Below are 18,487 nucleotides of genomic sequence, written 5' to 3' on the forward strand. Positions count from 1 at the left end.
TAAACCATCTGCATAATTTTGACGCAATTTTTGTGACTGATTCCCGTCACAAAAAACTGTGGGTGGGATGGAGAGAAAGAGAGACCTAATTCTGTCAGCAGGGACTGTCTTGTTATTTTTCTCATGAAAGCTGCATTGGGAGCCTTTTTAAAACTGAAAAGAGGGGTTAAAATGCTCTAAGTAAATAGATGATGACGACGACAACAACAACAACAAAATAATTTATATGCTGCCCATCTGACTGGGTTGCCCCAGCCACTCTGGGTGGCTTTCAACAAATTAACACATCAAACACAGTAAAACACCAAACATTAAAAACTTCCTTAAGGCTGCCTTCAGGTGTCTTCTAGTTGTTTATTTCCTTGACATCTGATGGGAGGACATTCCACAGGGCAGGACTGACTACCAAGAAGGCTCTCTGTCTGCTTGTCTGCTTCCCTGTAATCTCACTTCTCCACTGAGGGAACTACCAGAAGGCCCTTGGAGCTGAATCTCAGTGTCTGGGCTCAACAATGGGCAGTGGCGTAGCTAGCTGCTTGGGCTCCCAGGGTGGTGCAAATGCCCTGCACCCGGGGGCAGGGCAAGCCGGGGCAGAGCACACTGCATGGAAACTCCACGGAGTCTGCAAGCCCCATGTTGCCGTTTCGGGCAGCCCGGAGCCTGCAGGTGCCCGAGCCACCGTGTCACTTCCCAGGAGAGACATGTGGCTCGGGCGCACTGCAGGCCAGGCCCCGCGGTCACCCCCATCAGTGATGACACCTGGGGCGGTCCGCACCCACCATACACCCCTTCCTACACCACCAACAATGGGGGTGGAAATGCTCCTTCAGGTATACAGGGCCAAAGCCATTAAGGGCTTTAAAGGTCAGCACCAACACTTTGAATTGTGCTCAAAAATGTACTGGGAACCAATGTAGATCTTTTAGGACCGGTGTTATATGGTTGTTGTTGTTTAGTCGTTTAGTCGTGTCCGACTCTTCGTGACCCCAAGGACCAGAGCACGCCAGGCACTCCTGTCTTCCACTGCCTCCCGCAGAAACTCATGTTTGTAGCTTCGAGAACACTGTCCAACCATCTCGTCCTCTGTCGTCCCCTTCTCCTTGTGCCCTCATTCTTGTTATATGGTACCAGGCACCAATCTAGCTGCTGCATTCTGGATTAGTTGTAGTTTCTGAGTCACCTTCAAAGGTAGCCCTACGTAGAGTGCATTGCAGTAGTCTAAGCAGTAGATAACCAGGGCACTGAGATCCAGTTCCTAGGGCTTTCTGACGGTTCCCTTACTGTGAGGAGTGAAGTGACAGGGAACCAGACAGAGGGCCTTCTCGGTAGCAGCGCCTGCCCTGTGGAACACCCTCCCATCAGATGGCAAGGAAATACACAACCACCTGGCTTTTAGAAGACATCTGAAGGAAGCCCTGCATAGGGAAACTTTTTAACGTGCAACTTTTTATTATGTTTTTATATATGTTGGAAGCTGCCTAGTGTGGCTGGGGCAATGCAGTCAGATGGGTGGGGTATTATTATTATTATTATTATTATTATTATTATAAAACAATGTGACACTGAGCAAGGAGGTTTCACAGAGGTTGTTATGGTCCCACAGGGAGGGTTTCTTCAGCTCTTGTTTCTTGCCCCCAGTAGTTCCCTCCCCTCCCTGTGCATCAGGTCCATTTCAGGGATGGACTACAAGACAAGCAACAGTTTGCTCATTGTGAAGAAAGAACAAAGAGTCCCAGGCCTTGGTGTTATTATCACATGCTGGAGAAGACAACAAGGGATGTTGTTCATCCCATTCTCCTGGATGAATGGGCAATAAAGGCTCCTGGAGGAAGTTGTGGGAGGGCAGAGAGAGGGACAAGGGCCACATTCAGACCATACATTTAAAACACTGTGATACCACTTTGAAGAGTCATAGCTTCCCCCAAAGGATTCTGGGAGCTGTAAGTTGTTGTTGCTCCCAGAGTTCCCTGGGAAGAGGGATTGATTGTTAAACCACTCTGAGAATTGTAGCTCAGTGAAGGGAACAGGCTGTGCTTTTTTCTAAAAAAAATGTTTAGGGGTACTTTCATTTTGACTCAAGAAAATCACAATTTTATAGTTCAAATCAGGAAAAACAAAGACAGTAAATGGACCAGAGTACAAAGATTCACAGAATATTTAGGGGGGTGTACCCCTGCGTAGCCCTAGAAAAAAAGCACTGGGAACATGTATAACTCTCAGCAGCCTGAACAAACTTTAGATATAATCAGGGGCTGATTTAACATGGGCCTAACCTGCACTTTCCCCCTAAAACATATAACCACACAAACCTTTTTAAACAGTCACATATGCCACATTCACACAATACATTTAAAGTGGTATGATGCCACTTCAAACAGTCATGGCTTTGCCCAAAGGATTCTGGGAGCTGTAGTTTGCTAAGAGTGCTGAGAGTTGTTAGGAGGTGCTGTCCCCCTCCCGGAGCTACAATTCCCAGTGTTTCCTATGAAAAGGGATTGATTGTTAATCCACTCTGGGAATTGTAGGGTCTCCTAACAGCTCTCAGCACCCTTAGCAAACTACAGCTCCCAAAATTATTTTGGGCGAAGCCATGACTGCTGAAAGTGACATTGTTGAACTTTACATGTACAGTGGTACCTCTGGTTACGTACTTAATTCATTACAGAGGTCCGTTCTTAACCTGAAACTGTTCTTAACCTGAAGCATCACTTTAGCTAATGGGGACTCCCGCTGCTGCTGCTGCTACTGCTGTGCCGCCGCTGCACGATTTCTGTTCTCAACCTGAAGCAAAGTTCTTAACCCGAGGTACTATTTATGAGTTAGCGGAGTCTGTAACCTGAAGCATCCGTAAACTGAAGTGTATGTAACCCGAAGTACCACTGTACAGTGTGAATGTGGTCTGTGTATGCTTTCTTTCTTGCAATAAACCACCTCTTTTAAAGATGCCTTGTTTGATTATATGTTTTAGGGAATAAATGCGGGATACGCCTTTGTTTAAAAAACCCTCTTGATTATTTCTTCATGCAAAAGACCCCCTCCTCTCTCAAGGTAAGTTTTTCTGGGGGGTTGAGGTGAGGTGGGTGCACGTCTTTCGCCTGTGTTTGGCTGCAGCGGCATCAAGCTGGAGAACGGCTGCCTGGAGGCCTTTTGGAGTCGCTCCTCCCTTCCAGGGTGTCCTCTGCACGCTGCCTGCCACCTCCCTTGAAGCAAGTGGCTTTTTGCCAGGGCTGAGCAACCACTGAACATTTCCTGGGAGTGAGATGGGTGGGGCTCCCCTGAGAACTCATTGACTGGAAGGTGGGGCTTGGCTGGCACCTGTGACTGCTTTCACTTTCCTCTTTCTTTCTCTCTCTCCTCTCCTGCTTTCCCCTTCGCTTCTCCCTTTCCCCACAATGTCAGGGCACACCACCAACCTAAGGCTCAAGCTCCCCATCGCCTGTGTTTTCCTTCAGTTCCTGACTATTCTCCTCTTCGCCCTCTTCGTCCAGTATGATGCTGAAACAAGCGCCAAGCTCTGGCACGAGGAACTGGCTCTCCGCAACAAGAGCCACCTGCAGAACGAGTTTTATATGCGCTACCCAAGTGAGTATTTACTGGTTTTGTTTTATTTTGTCTCTATCCTGCTTTCCTCCCAGGAACCAAAGCTGCTCACAAAAATTAAATCAAGCAGGGAAGGAAACACAGAAAGCTTAAAACATATAAAAGACACAAATAGTTGGAAAGTAATTATTATTGCTGTTATTATTAGTATAGATGTATACTCCTTTTTCCTGATGGGACTTAAGGCGGCTTACAGATACAGTGGTACCTTGGAAGTCGAACGGAATCCATTCTGGAAGTCGGTTTGACTTCCCAAACAGTTCGGAAACCAAGGCACAGCTTCCAATTGGCTGCAGGAATTGGAAATTGCGGAATTTGCAATGGACATTCAGGTTCCAAAGAACGTTCGCAAACTGGAACAATCACTTCTGGGTTTGCATCTTTTGAGACCCAAAATGTTTGTCTTGCAAGTCATTTGAGATCCAAGGTATGCCTGTAAAAGCAAGAACCAGTGAAATTGTAGGAAAAAACAATCATTACAAAACAATTAAACATTGATAGATTTAAAACTGTATAGACATATAAAGTCTGTTTAAAACATACAAATAACCAAAATAAAAACAGCACAGCAGCAGCCCTTTCTTTAAAAGCAGTCAGTTCCTAAAAGAACAGGAAAGTCTTCACCTGCTGGTGGAAGGACGACAAGGAGGGCGACAGTCTGGCTTCTCTAGGGAGGGAGTTCCAAAATCTGGGAGCAGCCACTGAGAAGGCCCTCTCCTGCAATCCCACCAATTATAAATGTGAGGGTGGTAGGACTGAGAGGCAGGTCTCCGGTGAAGTTCTCAGAGACCGTGCAGGTTTGTATGGGAAGATACAGTCTTTCAGATATCCTAGACTTAAGCCAAAGTCTCTCCATTTTTTAATCCATTCATTTATTTGTAAAATCTCTCTACTGTTTGATTGCGTTATAAAAACCCAGAACACCCCTCGATGTGATTTACAAAAAGAATAAAACTAAAAAACAATTAAGAGCAACTATTTAAAACATTCAAATAACAATTAGGATTATTAATAAGCTAAAAACGATTTAAAACACTTGCCAACATTCTATAGATCTGGACAGGTTTGTCTAGACAGAAATGTTTTAAGCAGTCATTGAAAAGGGTGGGCTGCTGCTTGATGTCAATAGACATGGAGCTCCATATATTATTGAAAAATAGCATTTAAAAATGCATTGTATTCAGGAAACTTGATTGCCAAAAAAAGAGAGTATATTATGAGAAGTGAGTATTAAAATCCTGACAGATTTTTGTGAAGGGTTTTTATTTTATTTTAAAACAAATTGTTGGCTGATGTGGAAATATTACAAGCTGAAGGCTGCAGAAATGAGAAACTGAAATTGACAGTCATCCATCTTTAAGCATAACAGAGTCAAATTATATCCAGTTTACTGAAATCCTGCCCCTATCCCCCTTTCCTGAATTTAACCCTGAGCCCCTAAGGCCTGTTCACACAGGGACATACATTTACTCTTGTATTTAAAATATTTCTATACCACTTTTCATCCAAGCAGATTCCTGGATAGTATACAATAATATAATGGGGACGAGCTGTGGCTCTGTGGAAGAGCCTGGAGTGTCTAAGTGTATAAGATTATGTCTAATAATGTGTATAATATGCAAGAGTTGTTCATATTTTTATCAGAACTGTACAGAAAAACTCACTTCCCACCACAATTAAGGAGCAAGCAGTGGATTGGAAAATCCCATCCCTGGTTGCTTGTGAATCCCTGCAATTCTAACTTTCTGCAGCTTTTACTGGTTACAATTGAAGTGAAAAGTTGCTCCCCATTGTAGGAGATTAGCTGCGGCATAACTGAAGGTATCCACATGGTTATCGGCCTTTAAAAGGTTGCGAGGTTACTGCAAAAGGAAGCCGACAGTTGTTCTGTTTGCAGACTGCAATGGCTCTTGTGTGTGTATTGGATCTTATCAGCAAACGTATTCCCATTCGCTATCAGAGAAAACTCTTTGAAGCTGGCTGTGCATACATGGCGAGTGTACATTTCAGCCTTGGAATCTAGTTGAACAGGCAAAGGTCTTTTGCAGGCTGCCTTCCTGGGTAACCGCATTTGGAATACAGTGGTAAATTGGTTCTCAAACTTAATCCGTTCCGGAAGTCCATTCCAAAACCAAAGCATTCCAAAACCAAAGTGTGCTTTTCCATAGAAAGTAATGCAAAACAGATTAATCCATTCCAGACTTTTACAAACAACCCCTAAAACAGCAATTTGACATGAATTTTACTAACAAGAGCATTGATCCGTAAAATGAAAGGAGTAATCAATGTACTGTCCTATAAAATAAATAAGACAGTATTGTAGATGATAAAAATTAAAAAAAAAAAAATTCTTACCAGCACTGATGATAGTCATTGTTTGGATGGGGGGCTTTTATCCATTTTCATAGTCACACAATCAGTCAATCAGTAGTTGAACTGGTTTCAACACACAAAAACAAATTAACCCCAAAAGCCTCAAAAACAAAAATGCAAAATAAATAGCAAAAGAGCCAAACTTAATTCATTCTGGAAGTCCCTTTAACCTGAAATGTTCGAAAACCAACGTGCAGCTTCTGATTGGTGTAGGTGCCCAGGAAACAATAGCCAACAGCCTATTTGTTTGGTTTCTGAAAAACATTCAAAAACTGGAACATTTACTTCTGGGTTTTCGGCGTTTGAGTACCAAGGTACCACTGTACTGTGACTGCACTGGGAATGCTGTGCACAGTTCTGGTTGCCTCGCCTCAAAAAGGATATTACAGAGTTGGAAAAGGTTCAGAAAAGGGCAACCGAAATGATTGAGGGGATGGAGCAAATCCCCTTATGAAGAAAGGTTGCAGCGTTTGTTATTTTTTAGTTTAGAGAAAAGGGAAGTGAGAGGTGACATGATGGACGTTTATAAAATTATGCATGGCATGGAGAAAGTGGGCAAAGAAAAGCTTTCCACCCTCTGTCAAAACACTAGAACTCATGGACACCCAATGAAATTGAATGTCAGAAGATTCAGAACAGGTAAAAGAAAGTATTTCTTCATGCAGGACGTGGTAAATCTGTGGAACTCCCTCCCACAAGACACAGCAACAGGCATTTGTGCTCACATTTTAAACCAGTCCATTTCTCACCCTGATCCAGGTTTCCAAGATGTCCACACTATGATCTTTGTTGGCTTCGGCTTCTTGATGACCTTCCTGAAACGGTACAGCTTTGGGGGTGTGGCCTTCAACTTCCTGATAGCTGCCTTTGCCATCCAGTGGTCTATCCTCATCCAGGGCTTTTTCCATTCCTTCCATAATGGCAAAATCCACATTGGAATAGAAAGGTGAGCAAAGTGGCTCCTTCTCCAAACTGCTTGGCGTTAGAGACTCAATTTCAGCCTGGAAGAGAGAGCAAGAGACCAATTCAGGAAACCTTGGTGCCATCTTGGAGGTCTGGGGACCCAGGGGGCAGTGGGTTGGTGGTAAGAAGGAGGGTGGGAGGAAAGGACAACATAAACAGTTCATGTTAACAAATGTTTCACAAGATACCTGTGAAAGTCAAAAGTAGGGGCAATGATTTACTGGAAACAGGTATCTGAAAGTAGGTGCTGTCCCTGGTCAATAGAGACAATTGTATGGTTATAGGTGAGGGTGGGGGTCAGTCTGGATGATACTCTGGATCCCTTCTGCACCTGTTTAGAATTAAGTAGCAGAGGCTGCTGATTCAGCCAAACCAGACCCTTTGTCAAGGTAATGGCCTTTTCTGGCCTGTGAAGTACAGCTATTTAACATATCCAAAGAAGTTGTTCTGTTGTCATAGAGACAAATGGGTATTCCTTATACCACCTCACCTGGCTGGATGCCACATCATCCTGGGATGGGCAACAATAAACCAAGAGATGCTGTGTGGAAGAGCATTTTGACTGGTTCTGGAAGCTAGAGACAGAGAGGCTTGTCTTGTTCTGTGCTGGACCCAAAGCTGTGGCTTGGGGCTTCTCTGGAGACCTAATGGGGAAGCAAGATCTACTAATGCTGTGAGCCCCTCCATCCCACTCAGGTTGTATATATATGTAAATAAAACCATATATCCTATAGACACTACAGTCTCCACTGACCCTCATTTCAAGGCACCCCTGGAATCTCTCACCACTTGGAGATTGGGGTGTGTGTGCAACAATATATTGTTACATGCCACCACCCCAATCTCGAGCTGGTGATAGAATCTAGGGGTTCCAGGAACTCAGGGCATCATCCAGACTGACCCCCAAACCCACTATTATATTACAGGGCTTGTCTCCCAGTGCTCCTTTCACCAGACATGAGCAGTTGCAAGCTTTCCGTAGCCAATCAGAACTCCCCATTGGACGACTTTGATGGTTGTGTCGTGTAGGTCAATTCTCTGCGGATGTCCCTTCATTGGCCCTGAGTTAATTGGAGTTAACTTACAGCATTGCAGGGGGTGGACTAGATGACCCTTGGGACCTCGTCCAACTCTACAATTCTATAATTCTGTGACAGGGGGCAGGAAAGGGCGGCAGCCTAGACTGTCACATTCAGACTGTTGCTTCCAATGTTTTCTGCCAGCATGATCAATGCCGACTTCTGTGCTGGGGCAGTACTGATCTCTTTCGGAGCCATTCTTGGCAAGACGAGTCCTGTCCAGCTGCTACTGATGACTGTATTGGAAGTCACCCTCTTTGGCATTAATGAATATATCTTACTTAGTTGCTTTGGGGTGAGTCTTTGCATTAAAATGATGCTATTTAATCATGTATTGCATTTGTGTCTTGTATTTCTGTCAGGTTGCTTGAGGTAGCAATATATACACGCAACAAACATAAAACATTGGGAAAAAATCCTTGCAATAGTGTATACATTAGTCAAAGCCACATACCCAAAAATGCTTATTAGGAAAAATTCGCACTAAAGCGCTGAAGAATTTTCATGAGGATTTATTTATTTTTAATCATAAATTGCTGCAGAAATGTGAAGAGCTGAGAGCCAGTGTGGTATAGTGGCTGGACTGTCACATGAGGACCCGAGTGAAACCAGGGTTCAAATTCCCTCAGCCATCATGAATCTCACTGGCTGACCTTGAGTTCTTTGGGGGAAAGGTGGCATACAAATTCAAGTCATAATAAAAATAATAATTTAAGATAGCAATAAATGAGAAACTGAGAGAACCAGAATTGACAGATGCTTCTGTCCCTATCACTCTGTGACCTTTGTGGAAGCAAATTTGGATGAATCCTGAATAAAGATGTTATCTGGAGGAACCCTCAAAGGATATTTCTGAAATTAATCCTGGGACTGGAGCACCCATACTTTGCCTTAGCTTTCTGCTTCAGTTAATTTGCGCATCCCTTTTAGATGGTAAGCCGGTGCGGGCAGGAGCAGTCTTAATTGACTGTATAGGAGCCTTTTTGGCTGAAGTGTAGGGCATAACAGCTAATAATAATAATAATAATAATAATAATAATATCTGTGTGTGCCACTTTTGCAATTGTGTGCTCCTTTCTGACCTTCTGGCTCAGGCAAAGGATGCTGGGGGCTCCATGACCATCCATACCTTCGGGGCCTATTTTGGATTGATGGTGTCCAGGATTCTTTACCGGCCTCAGCTGAAGAAGAGCAGAGAACGAGAAGGCTCCACCTATCACTCAGATCTCTTTGCTATGATTGGTAAGAGCCACCACATAGGTGGAGGGTTGTTGCTGCTGTTAATGGCTCAATCTTATAGAAAGAGGGGAGTTTTTAGAGCAAGAGGGAACGGACTGTTTTCTGTCCCAGAAAAATGAAGTTAGGAGAGAAGGCCCACCTTCTAGTTCAGAACCTGCTCCCTCATAGTGGCCAGTCAGGAAATAACACCTTAAGAACCTAACATAAGCAGAGCCTGATGGATCAGGCCAGTGACCCATCTAGTCCAGCACCCTATTCTCACAGTGGCCAACCAGATGCTTGTGGAAAACCCACAAGAATGGCCTGAGCACAAAAGCAACTCTCTCCTTCTGTGACTACCAGCAGCTGGTATTCAGAAGCATTACTGCCTCTGACCATGGAGGTAGCACATAGCCATCACAGCTAGTAGCCACTAGTTGCCTTATCTTCCTTCATGAATTTGTCCAGTCCTCTTTTAAAGCCCTCCAAACTGGTGGCCATTGCTGCCTCCTGTGGGAGGGAGTTCCATTGTTTAACTCTGTGTCGCATGAAGAAACACTTTCTTTTCTCTGTCCTGACTCTTCCAGCTTCATTGGATGTTCATTGGATGTTCATGAGTTCTAGTGTTATTGTGGCATCAGTGCGCCTGGCTGTTAACCAGAAGATTTGGGGTTCGAGTTCACCCAGGGATGGCTGTGGGCAGGATTTCTGCATTGAACGGGGTTGGAATAGATGACCCCTGAGATCCTTTTGAACTCTACAATTCTATGAAGAAAGAAAGTCATTTCTCTACATACGACTTTACACCCCTATGTCTTGGTTGTTACTTACCAGCTGGATGCTGCTGGAAAGTCCAGTGGAGGCAGAACATGCTCCTCATGGCTAGTTGCCCATAATAGCCTTATTGTCCTCTGTGACTCTGTCCAATCCTCTTTTAAAGCTGCTTCCCTTTCTTCCCTCCATGCAGGAACTCTCTTCCTCTGGCTTTTCTGGCCCAGCTTCAACTCAGCGGTGGCGGCCCATGGAGACGACCAGCTCCGGACGGTCATGAACACCTACTTCTCCCTGGCTGCGAGCACCCTCACCACCTTCGCCCTCTCGGCCCTGGTGAATGGAGGGGGCAAGCTGGACATGGTGAGACCAGTTTGGTGGCCTCTTTTGTAGGGCTTTGGGTGAAAAGAGCATCCCTGCTCACCACTGTCATACATTAGATCAGGCTTCCTCAACCCCGGCCCTCTAGGTGTTTTGAAACTACAATTCCCATCATCCCTGACCACTGGTCCTGCTAGCTAGGGATCATGGGTGTTGTAGGCCAATAACATCTGGAGGACCAAGGTTGAGGAAGCCTGCATTAGATTCTGGGGCTTCCAGACTGTCGCTCTTTTTTGAGGGGATTAAATCACATCTTGGCAGGTCAACAACCTCTCTTCCCTCAAAAGACTGGATTTTTTGGCAACAAGGAAAGCGAAGGGTAAATGACTTGCTTTCATGTGACATCATCTAACCTCCCAGCAAGCAAATCAGTGCTCATGAAATAACCAACACCATCTAATCTCCCTGTCAACAAATCAAAGAATAGTCTGAAAGCACTTATGTGGGAATTAAATTCTAGTTCCCATTTATAGAGCGATGTGGAAGACCCTTTGATTAGTTCCCTTTTCCCTCCTATTAAAAACTACACAAGACACTCTCTTTTTAAAGTTTAAATAGCAAATAACTTTTACTCAGTGTACTTGTACTTGCAGATTAAAATATACGACGCAGGTAGGAGTTACTGTACTTATGTTGCTAATACATCTTACGTAGATTTGCATCTGAGATAAATACTGTTACAGCCTAGCTCTGAGGCAGACAGCAGCATAACAGAACATACCTGCTGCTCTAACTGTTAAGGCTGTCCATAACTGTACCAACTGAAATAACTGCCTCTGACGTATGACATCACAGAGTTCTATAGCCCCTGTGAACATTAATCTTTTACTTAACATTTTGGATGCTTTCATCCCACACTTTGGGCCATTGATGTAAAGCAGTATCGTGCCATTTGAAACACGCTGCAAAAATGTGCATGTCAGGCAAAAAGGCATGCCAAAATGTGCCTAGTAGGTGAAATTTGCACTGAAATACTGATGGGGGGAAATAATTGTTGTTGTTTATTTAAAAAAATCACAAATTTTAGAATGAAACAACGAGAAGCTGAAATAAGCTGAAATTGACAGATTTGCTCACTCCCTATCCTAGAGAGCTTCCTTCAATGCAGGTTAGGGGGCTGAGTTTCCCCCTCGGCTACTGCACACCCTCCTCCTATCCTGCCTCACACTGAAGCCATTTGATTATCTATTGATTTTCTCTTACCAGGTTCATGTTCAAAATGCAGCCTTGGCTGGCGGAGTGATTGTTGGGACCTCAGGAGAGATGATGCTGACCCCATTTGGAGCCATGATTGCAGGGGTCTTGGCGGGCTCTGTGTCAGTTCTTGGCTTCAAATTCCTTACGGTATGTTTCCCTCCAAAACAAACAGCAACTTTTGGGGAAATGCAAAGAATTCTGTGCCACAAGGAAGTGACATTACCAGTTTCCCTTGGACTTCCAAAGAAGGGCCATAACTCAGTGGTGGGGTATTTTTACACCCTAGTCTAGGGATAGCCCTTGTTACGCCTTCCAGGTTTGAGCTCTAGATTTCTGAGCAGCCACTAAAAGAAGCGTCAGTAAATCATTATTCTTTATGCCAGCAATGTAGGCCTTCAAAAGGGGGCAGTAAACATGAACGGGGTGAGAAATCCATCGCCTCCCAAATTAGTTTGGATACTTCTCAGGACATCATAGAATCATAGAGTTAGAAGGGACCCTCAGGGTCATCTAGTCCAACCCCCTGCAATGCAGGTATGTCAGCTAATGGCAGATGGCCTCTGCTTTGAAACCTTAAAAACCAGTCCCCCAAATGCCTGCATGACCAGGCAACCTCACCATAAACCCCACTACCTCAAGTTTTACTGAACAACAAAGGCACCTCCTGCCATCAGAAATACTGGGAGTCTCCTGTAAGCCCCTTCTGGTTTCTAACACTGTACAGTGGTACTTCGGGTTACAAACGCTTCGGGTTACAAACGCTTCAGGCTATAAACTCCGCTAACCTGGAAGTAGTACCTCGGGTTAAGAACTTTACCTCAGGATGAGAACAGAAATCGTGCGGCGGCAGCAGGAGGCCCCATTAGCTAAAGTGGTACCTCCGGTTAAGAACAGTTTCAGGTTAAGAACAGACGTCCGGAACGAATTAAGTTCTTAACCAGAGGTAGTACTGTAATTGAAACGATCTGCCATGGTGACTAGAGATTTGGTGCCATTTTAAAAAATAGTAATAATAAGGTTCAGGTTCCCAAGATTTTGGGGAAACATTATGTGCATCTTTGTGAACAGAAAGTGCCCCACTAGATGGGTGAGTACCACCACACACAATCCCCAGGAGGCCACCTAGATGCTTGAGGCAGGAAATCCAGGACTAGAGCCTCCTCGAGAGATGGCAGTCTATCTTGCGGCATGGAATCCCATCCATTCTGTGCCAAAATTCTTTTTGTGCTGAATGCCTCTTCCTCCCCAGCCCTTTCTGGCCTCCAGGCTGAAAATACATGACACTTGTGGAGTCCACAACCTGCATGGGATGCCAGGAATCCTTGGCGGCCTCCTTGGCGTGCTGGTGGCAGGGCTGGCAACAGAAGATGTTTACGGAGATGGGTGAGTCCTGGTGAGAGCCAAGTGGCTTAATGGTTCTTTCCATAAACTTTGATCTATGGAACTGGCCCTGTTATAGGTGTCACATAATGCACATTCCACATTTGTAAGAAATCAATCTTTTAGAGTGGTATATTGATGCTAGGCAGGCACCCAGGTTGTACTCCTTTTGGTGCTTGGTAAAAACATTTTTTTAATAATGATGATTACATTTATTACTTGCCCTTCACCAACAGGTCCCAGAGAGGGTTACAACAATTTTAAAATAGAGAATTGAAGACAGTTAAAATGCTACATTCACAAGAATAAGGTGTGACCTGAAACATACAAATCTCAGATGTCAAAGGCCAGAGCAAAGAGGTTTAGGCAAGCTTACCCAGTTATGTAGAATGTCAACATGTGTTTTTATCTCATTTTCTATTTTAATTATTTTTTTGAATGTTTTACATATATGCATGCATACATACATACATACATACATACATACATAAATTTATTTGTATGTGTGCTCTGGTCCATGGGGTCACGAAGAGTCGGACATGACTAAACAACAATGCTGCCTTTCCATAGAACCATGCTCAAGGCAGCATGAAACAGCACAAAATTACAAACAAAACAAAAGTAAATAAATATCTGTAACTGATGTTATTGATAATTGTTCATGCTTTATTTTTCTTGTGAATCTCTCTGAGGCTTTTTTCTTACTATCAAGCGGTATATAAATTTTATGAAACAAATAAATGTAATTGGTGTGTTGGGGCTAAGGGTTCAAATCCCCACACATTGAGTGGCCTTTTTTCTCTCTCAGCCCAGACAACCTCATAGGGTTATTGTAAAGATAAAATGGGGTAGAACCTGTTGGAGGGAGAGTGGAATGTAAATATGGATAACAATGTTAATATCAATCCAGACATCAGACTCCAGCCTGTTTTCCAGGCCAAGCTTGTTGAGACCTACTCACTGGATCTTGTCTGTTGCCTTTGCAGCCTGGCGGACATCTTCCCTCTTGTCGCCTCTGGGAAACGGTCCACTGCATACCAAAGCCTCTTCCAGCTGAGTGGTCTGGGTGTCACTCTGGGGTTTGCTATGATTGGTGGGAGTCTTGCAGGTGAGTTTTTCCATGGCCAAAGATTTGAAGGTGGAGGTAATGCCATTCCCAACCCTTTGCAAGGAATGAGGAGGGGGAGCTTTCTGATTATTCAAAATATTTCTATTGCACTTTCCCCACAATAATTTCAAAAGCACCCCCAGCTCCGTCAACCATTCTTCATAAGGGTTGGTTTCCGGACGCTTAATCATCTTGGTCACTCTCCTCTGCAAACCTTCCAGCTTGTCAACATCCTTCTTAAATTGTGATGCCCAGAATGGACACAGTAATCCAGGCATGGTCTGACCAAGGCAGAATATAGCAGTACTATGACTCCCGTTGATCTGGACATTAGGATTCCGTAGATCCAGCCTAGAATTGCATTATCTTTATATGTTGCAGTTTCCATAACCATCACCACCACAATGCCCTGGAATGATCATTTGAACCTGGCACTGTAGAGCTGAATAGGGAGTGTCATGGGGCCATTTTCCACACAGCCCTAGACGCAATAACAATATATATATTTCCGTGGCAGTAAAAGTTAGGGTTAGGGTTATCTGTCCTGGTGACAGAGTGGCTCCCCTAAATTTCACCAGGCTCAGCCCACCATAGATGGTACCACAATTGCTAGCGTCTCCCCCCTTCACTTCTGAAGGCAGAGGGGTACCCTTGAGTGCCAAGAATTACTTCTGGTAGGTGACTGTTTGCTACTCCCTAAGCATTTAAGATCATGCTAAAGGCCCATCCAGTCCAGCATCCTCTCATGGAAGAATTTGTTTCAACACTTTGTGTGCATTTGCACATCACATTGCCCTTAGTTTGGCTTGTACAACTTACTTGCCTCCATAGAGGAGCAGAGCAAAAAAATCTGTGTTGTACAGCCCCTCTCTCTGAGTGGTGACAGGTTTCTGTGCTTACCCAGGGTTTGGTGTCCTTGGAATGAAGGTTGATGGAGACCGTGGTGTCTTTTTAAAAATTTATAAATCTTTATTAAACATTCAACAATTACATACATAACAATGTGGAGACCGTGGTGTCTTTAGGATGTTTGGTTTTATTTACACATATATACAACTTGAGGACAAGATGGAGGAACTCACAGCATGAATTCCCCAATAGATCTTGCTTCCTCTGTTAGGTTTCCAAGGAGATCTCCAAGTCATAGCTTGGGGTCCAGCACAGAGGCACACATGTCTCTGTGCCTCTGCCATCAACCGGAACTCAGCCCCCTTTGGCCTCTTGTTCCCCATAGGAAGATGTGCCATCCAGCCAAATGAGGTGGGAAAATGTCCGCCCATTTATCTCTATGGCAAACTCTTAGGGCACGTAAATGGTGCTCTCTGTGTGAGCCAGCCAGCGGAGTATGGTGGTTAGAGTGTCAGACTAGGACCTGGGAGACCAGGGTTTGAATCCCCGCTCGGCCAGGAAGCTCGCTGGCTGACTTTGGCCCAGTCACTGCCTCTCAGCCTAACCTATTTCACAAGATTGTTGTGGGAGATAAATGAGGGGGAGAACCATGCACACCGCCTTGAGCTCCTTGGAGGAAAAAGGCGAGATACAAATGCAGTAAAAGAAATAAAATACTTAAAAGGCAAGCCAAACCAGTGTGACTGGTTCACCAGGTTTCCTCTTGTAGATTCTAACTTCACTGTCATAGGTTTGGAAGGGACCCATGGATATCATTCAGATTCACACTCTAAATAGTTATCACTATTAAAATCATGGGAGGGTAGATTTCAAATTTTTGAAGGCACCACTTTTATTGCTACATAAAACCATTTAAAACAGAGTTTAGCAATGTTGGTTGCTGATGACAGTATTGCATGAGAAAATAGAGAAGACCGAATTGTGGACTGTATTGAACCAATCCATTTTCTCCATTCTTTTTCAAGGCAGAACCTTTTTCTTGCCACTGGAGGTCAGTACAAGCTAAATTATGGATAAAGGGAGATACTCATTCCCAGCCACGGCTTCCTCGAACCAGCAATTTGAGGATGGACTTAGGCTGGATTATAAAAATAGAAGGACTATTTTGTTTAATGTTGGAAGAACTCAGAAAGATTTTGGCCACATTCATACCATACATTTAAAGCACTGTGATACCACTTCAAATGGTTCCCCAAGGAATCCTGGGAGCTGTAGTTTCTTAAGGGTGCTGAGAGACCCCCATTCCCATCACAGACCCACCAATTCCAGAATGGTTTAAGAAATCAATCCCGCTTTCCAAGGAAGTATGGAAATTGTAGTTCTGGGAGGGGAATGGGGGGGGGGTCTCTTAAGAACTCTCAGCACCATTAGTTCCCAGAATTCTTTGGGAGAAGCTGTTAGATGTATGCTGGTATGAATGTGGCTTCATGTCCTGCATATGAAGGCAGCTTAGAGTTCTGCTTTTGTGCCATGACACACACACCCCATTCCTCCCTCTTGCGTTTCCCAGGGGTCATCATGAAGTTGCGGATACTTGGATCTCCGAATGACTCTCTCTGCTTTGAAGATAATATCTACTGGGAGGTATCTGCAGACTTTTGCTGTTTATTATTTGATCATCAATACAGTGGCATCAGTATATTATTTTGCCCTGTGCCCCATCCCACTGATGAAATGACTGCTTCCAGGTAACCCTTGAGGAGCTCTGCTTCCCATCTCCCTGTGTGGGATATTTAAAGGGCGGTCAAACCGACTATTCGTGTTTTGTTAGATAGGCACATGATAGGAGCTGAAGCTCCCAGAGTTTTCCTGTAAACTTGCTAAAGAGAACTCTGTGAGAGACACTCCAACTGTGCTTTGAAAGGGGGAGGACATAGCTGTATATTATCCTTCCTGCCTGGACACACCCTCTCTTTCTATCTCTCTTCATCCTGCCAGCAATGTGAGAACAAGCTCTAATGCCATTTCAAGCAAGACTTAAGTATGTCTTTGTAACTGAATTGCCATTTTAAGCCTGCCTAAACAAATTTGCTGTTTCTGCTACTCTTCAACAAGTATTCTGTAGTTGTTATTTTTACCTTTTACAAGACTCTTTGTAATATTGTTATTTTAAGGGAGAGAAAGGGGGAGAATACCAGGAAAATCTAGTCTGCCTTAAAGCATCCTGGATTACTTAAACTAAAAGGCCAAAACTAACCTATCTAAGCTTCCATTTTCAGCTGCAAAGGGGTGGCACTCTGCTGAACTCACAAACGTGAGGAAGGAAGGATAATATCTAATAAATATATCCTCTCCTAGCATCTATTCACACCCCAGCACCCATGAGGTGAAGGGTGTTGGGATGTTGGTGTCCTTTTCTCACCTGATCGCTCCTTCTACTTAGGTTCCTGAGGATCATCACAATGGCTTCCAGGGTGTTGTGGTTGTGAGAGCCCAGGAGACAGACAGAGACTCAAGCGCCTGACAGAATGCTGCTATCTTCTACACCGCAGCAGGCAAAGAGATGACAGCAAGGGATCTGCCATGTTCAGGATATCCCAGCCATTAGGAGATCTGCTCTGAAGTCAAAATACCACAAAGGTGGTTCCAGGGCTCCAGTCCCCTTAGAAGGCAGAGCCAGAGGACTTGCCAGATGATTTGCCTGTGTTTTGGAAAGGAGTGCATTCTGCGTATGCTCAGACACACTGCCTTATGTTTTATTACATTGCATATTCCAAAGGTGAGCCATGGCACCCTGAAACAGGTTCCAGCATTACACACTGATGATCCACCCTTCTCAAATAAGGCCCTTGACCCTTTGGACAAGAGGAACCCTGAAGCCAAGATGAAGATGAAATGGTCAAATCTTCGACCTGAATATATATGCCTTCACCTAGGGATTTCTTCCACAAGACTGCCAAGGCAGTGCTCATTTCCTGAAAGGCTGGTGGCTAACTACTGCCATTTTTGTGGTATTTGTTCATCATCCTGTGATCCAAAAATACAGCTTGGCCTTTCAACATAAAATCCTTGGCTAGCATGGTTGAAACCTCGGAAAGCAAACATCAGGACAGAAATACAAAATAAAACAGGGGGCAGTCGTTGGAATATTTGTAATGATTTGATTACCAATATTTGTATTTAAATAGTGGAAACATTTGTGTGATGACTTACATATTTTTTTATTATGCCCTAAATCCATATAACTGAAGTCCTCAGAGACCCTCTTGTGCTTCTTTCAAATATCTTTTAAATAACAGTCATTTGCTCCATCTGTTAAAAACAAATGAAAAGTTTAGGATGTCTGTGGTGACCCTTGGAACCTTCTGAATGAGTAATAATGAGCAGATTTATTGTGGCAGACGTCTTTGCCACAATAAATCTGTTAGTACTGAGGATGCCACAAGACTTTCTGTTGCATTTGCTGCAGCAGATGAAATGCAAACTAACCCCTCTGGCAAGAGTCACCGTGGCAGGGATTTTCAAGAAGTAAATCTATGGTCAGCACAGAGGCCTGATGCTGAGCTGA

At 44.0% G+C, this 18,487-nt stretch overlaps 1 protein-coding gene across 1 annotated transcript; it reads left to right on the forward strand.

Moving 5' to 3' along the window:
* The first annotated feature begins 2,891 nt into the window (after positions 1-2,891).
* Positions 2,892-18,169, forward strand: RHBG (Rh family B glycoprotein). Its single transcript, XM_081892440.1, has 10 exons — positions 2,892-3,582; positions 6,733-6,919; positions 8,160-8,310; positions 9,110-9,257; positions 10,201-10,367; positions 11,592-11,729; positions 12,832-12,965; positions 13,949-14,070; positions 16,490-16,563; positions 17,363-18,169. Exons 1-10 carry the CDS (start codon positions 3,393-3,395, stop codon positions 17,441-17,443), a joined length of 1,392 nt encoding a protein of 463 aa, XP_081748566.1. The 5' UTR covers positions 2,892-3,392; the 3' UTR covers positions 17,444-18,169.
* The last annotated feature ends 318 nt before the right edge of the window (positions 18,170-18,487 follow it).

This window comes from Podarcis melisellensis (assembly GCF_964234715.1).
Source record: "Podarcis melisellensis genome assembly, chromosome: 16".
Taxonomy (NCBI): domain Eukaryota; kingdom Metazoa; phylum Chordata; class Lepidosauria; order Squamata; family Lacertidae; genus Podarcis; species Podarcis melisellensis.

What these genes read in the sequence shown, in the direction of transcription:
- RHBG (XM_081892440.1), top strand. Translation starts at nt 3,393, where the DNA reads ATGTCAGGGCACACCACCAACCTAAGGCTCAAGCTCCCCATCGCCTGT. An exon ending in TCTTACTTAGTTGCTTTGGG is followed by an intron (nt 8,311 to 9,109) that starts GTGAGTCTTTGC and finishes CTTCTGGCTCAG; the next exon opens with GCAAAGGATGCTGGGGGCTC. An exon ending in TTGGCTTCAAATTCCTTACG is followed by an intron (nt 11,730 to 12,831) that starts GTATGTTTCCCT and finishes CTTCCTCCCCAG; the next exon opens with CCCTTTCTGGCCTCCAGGCT.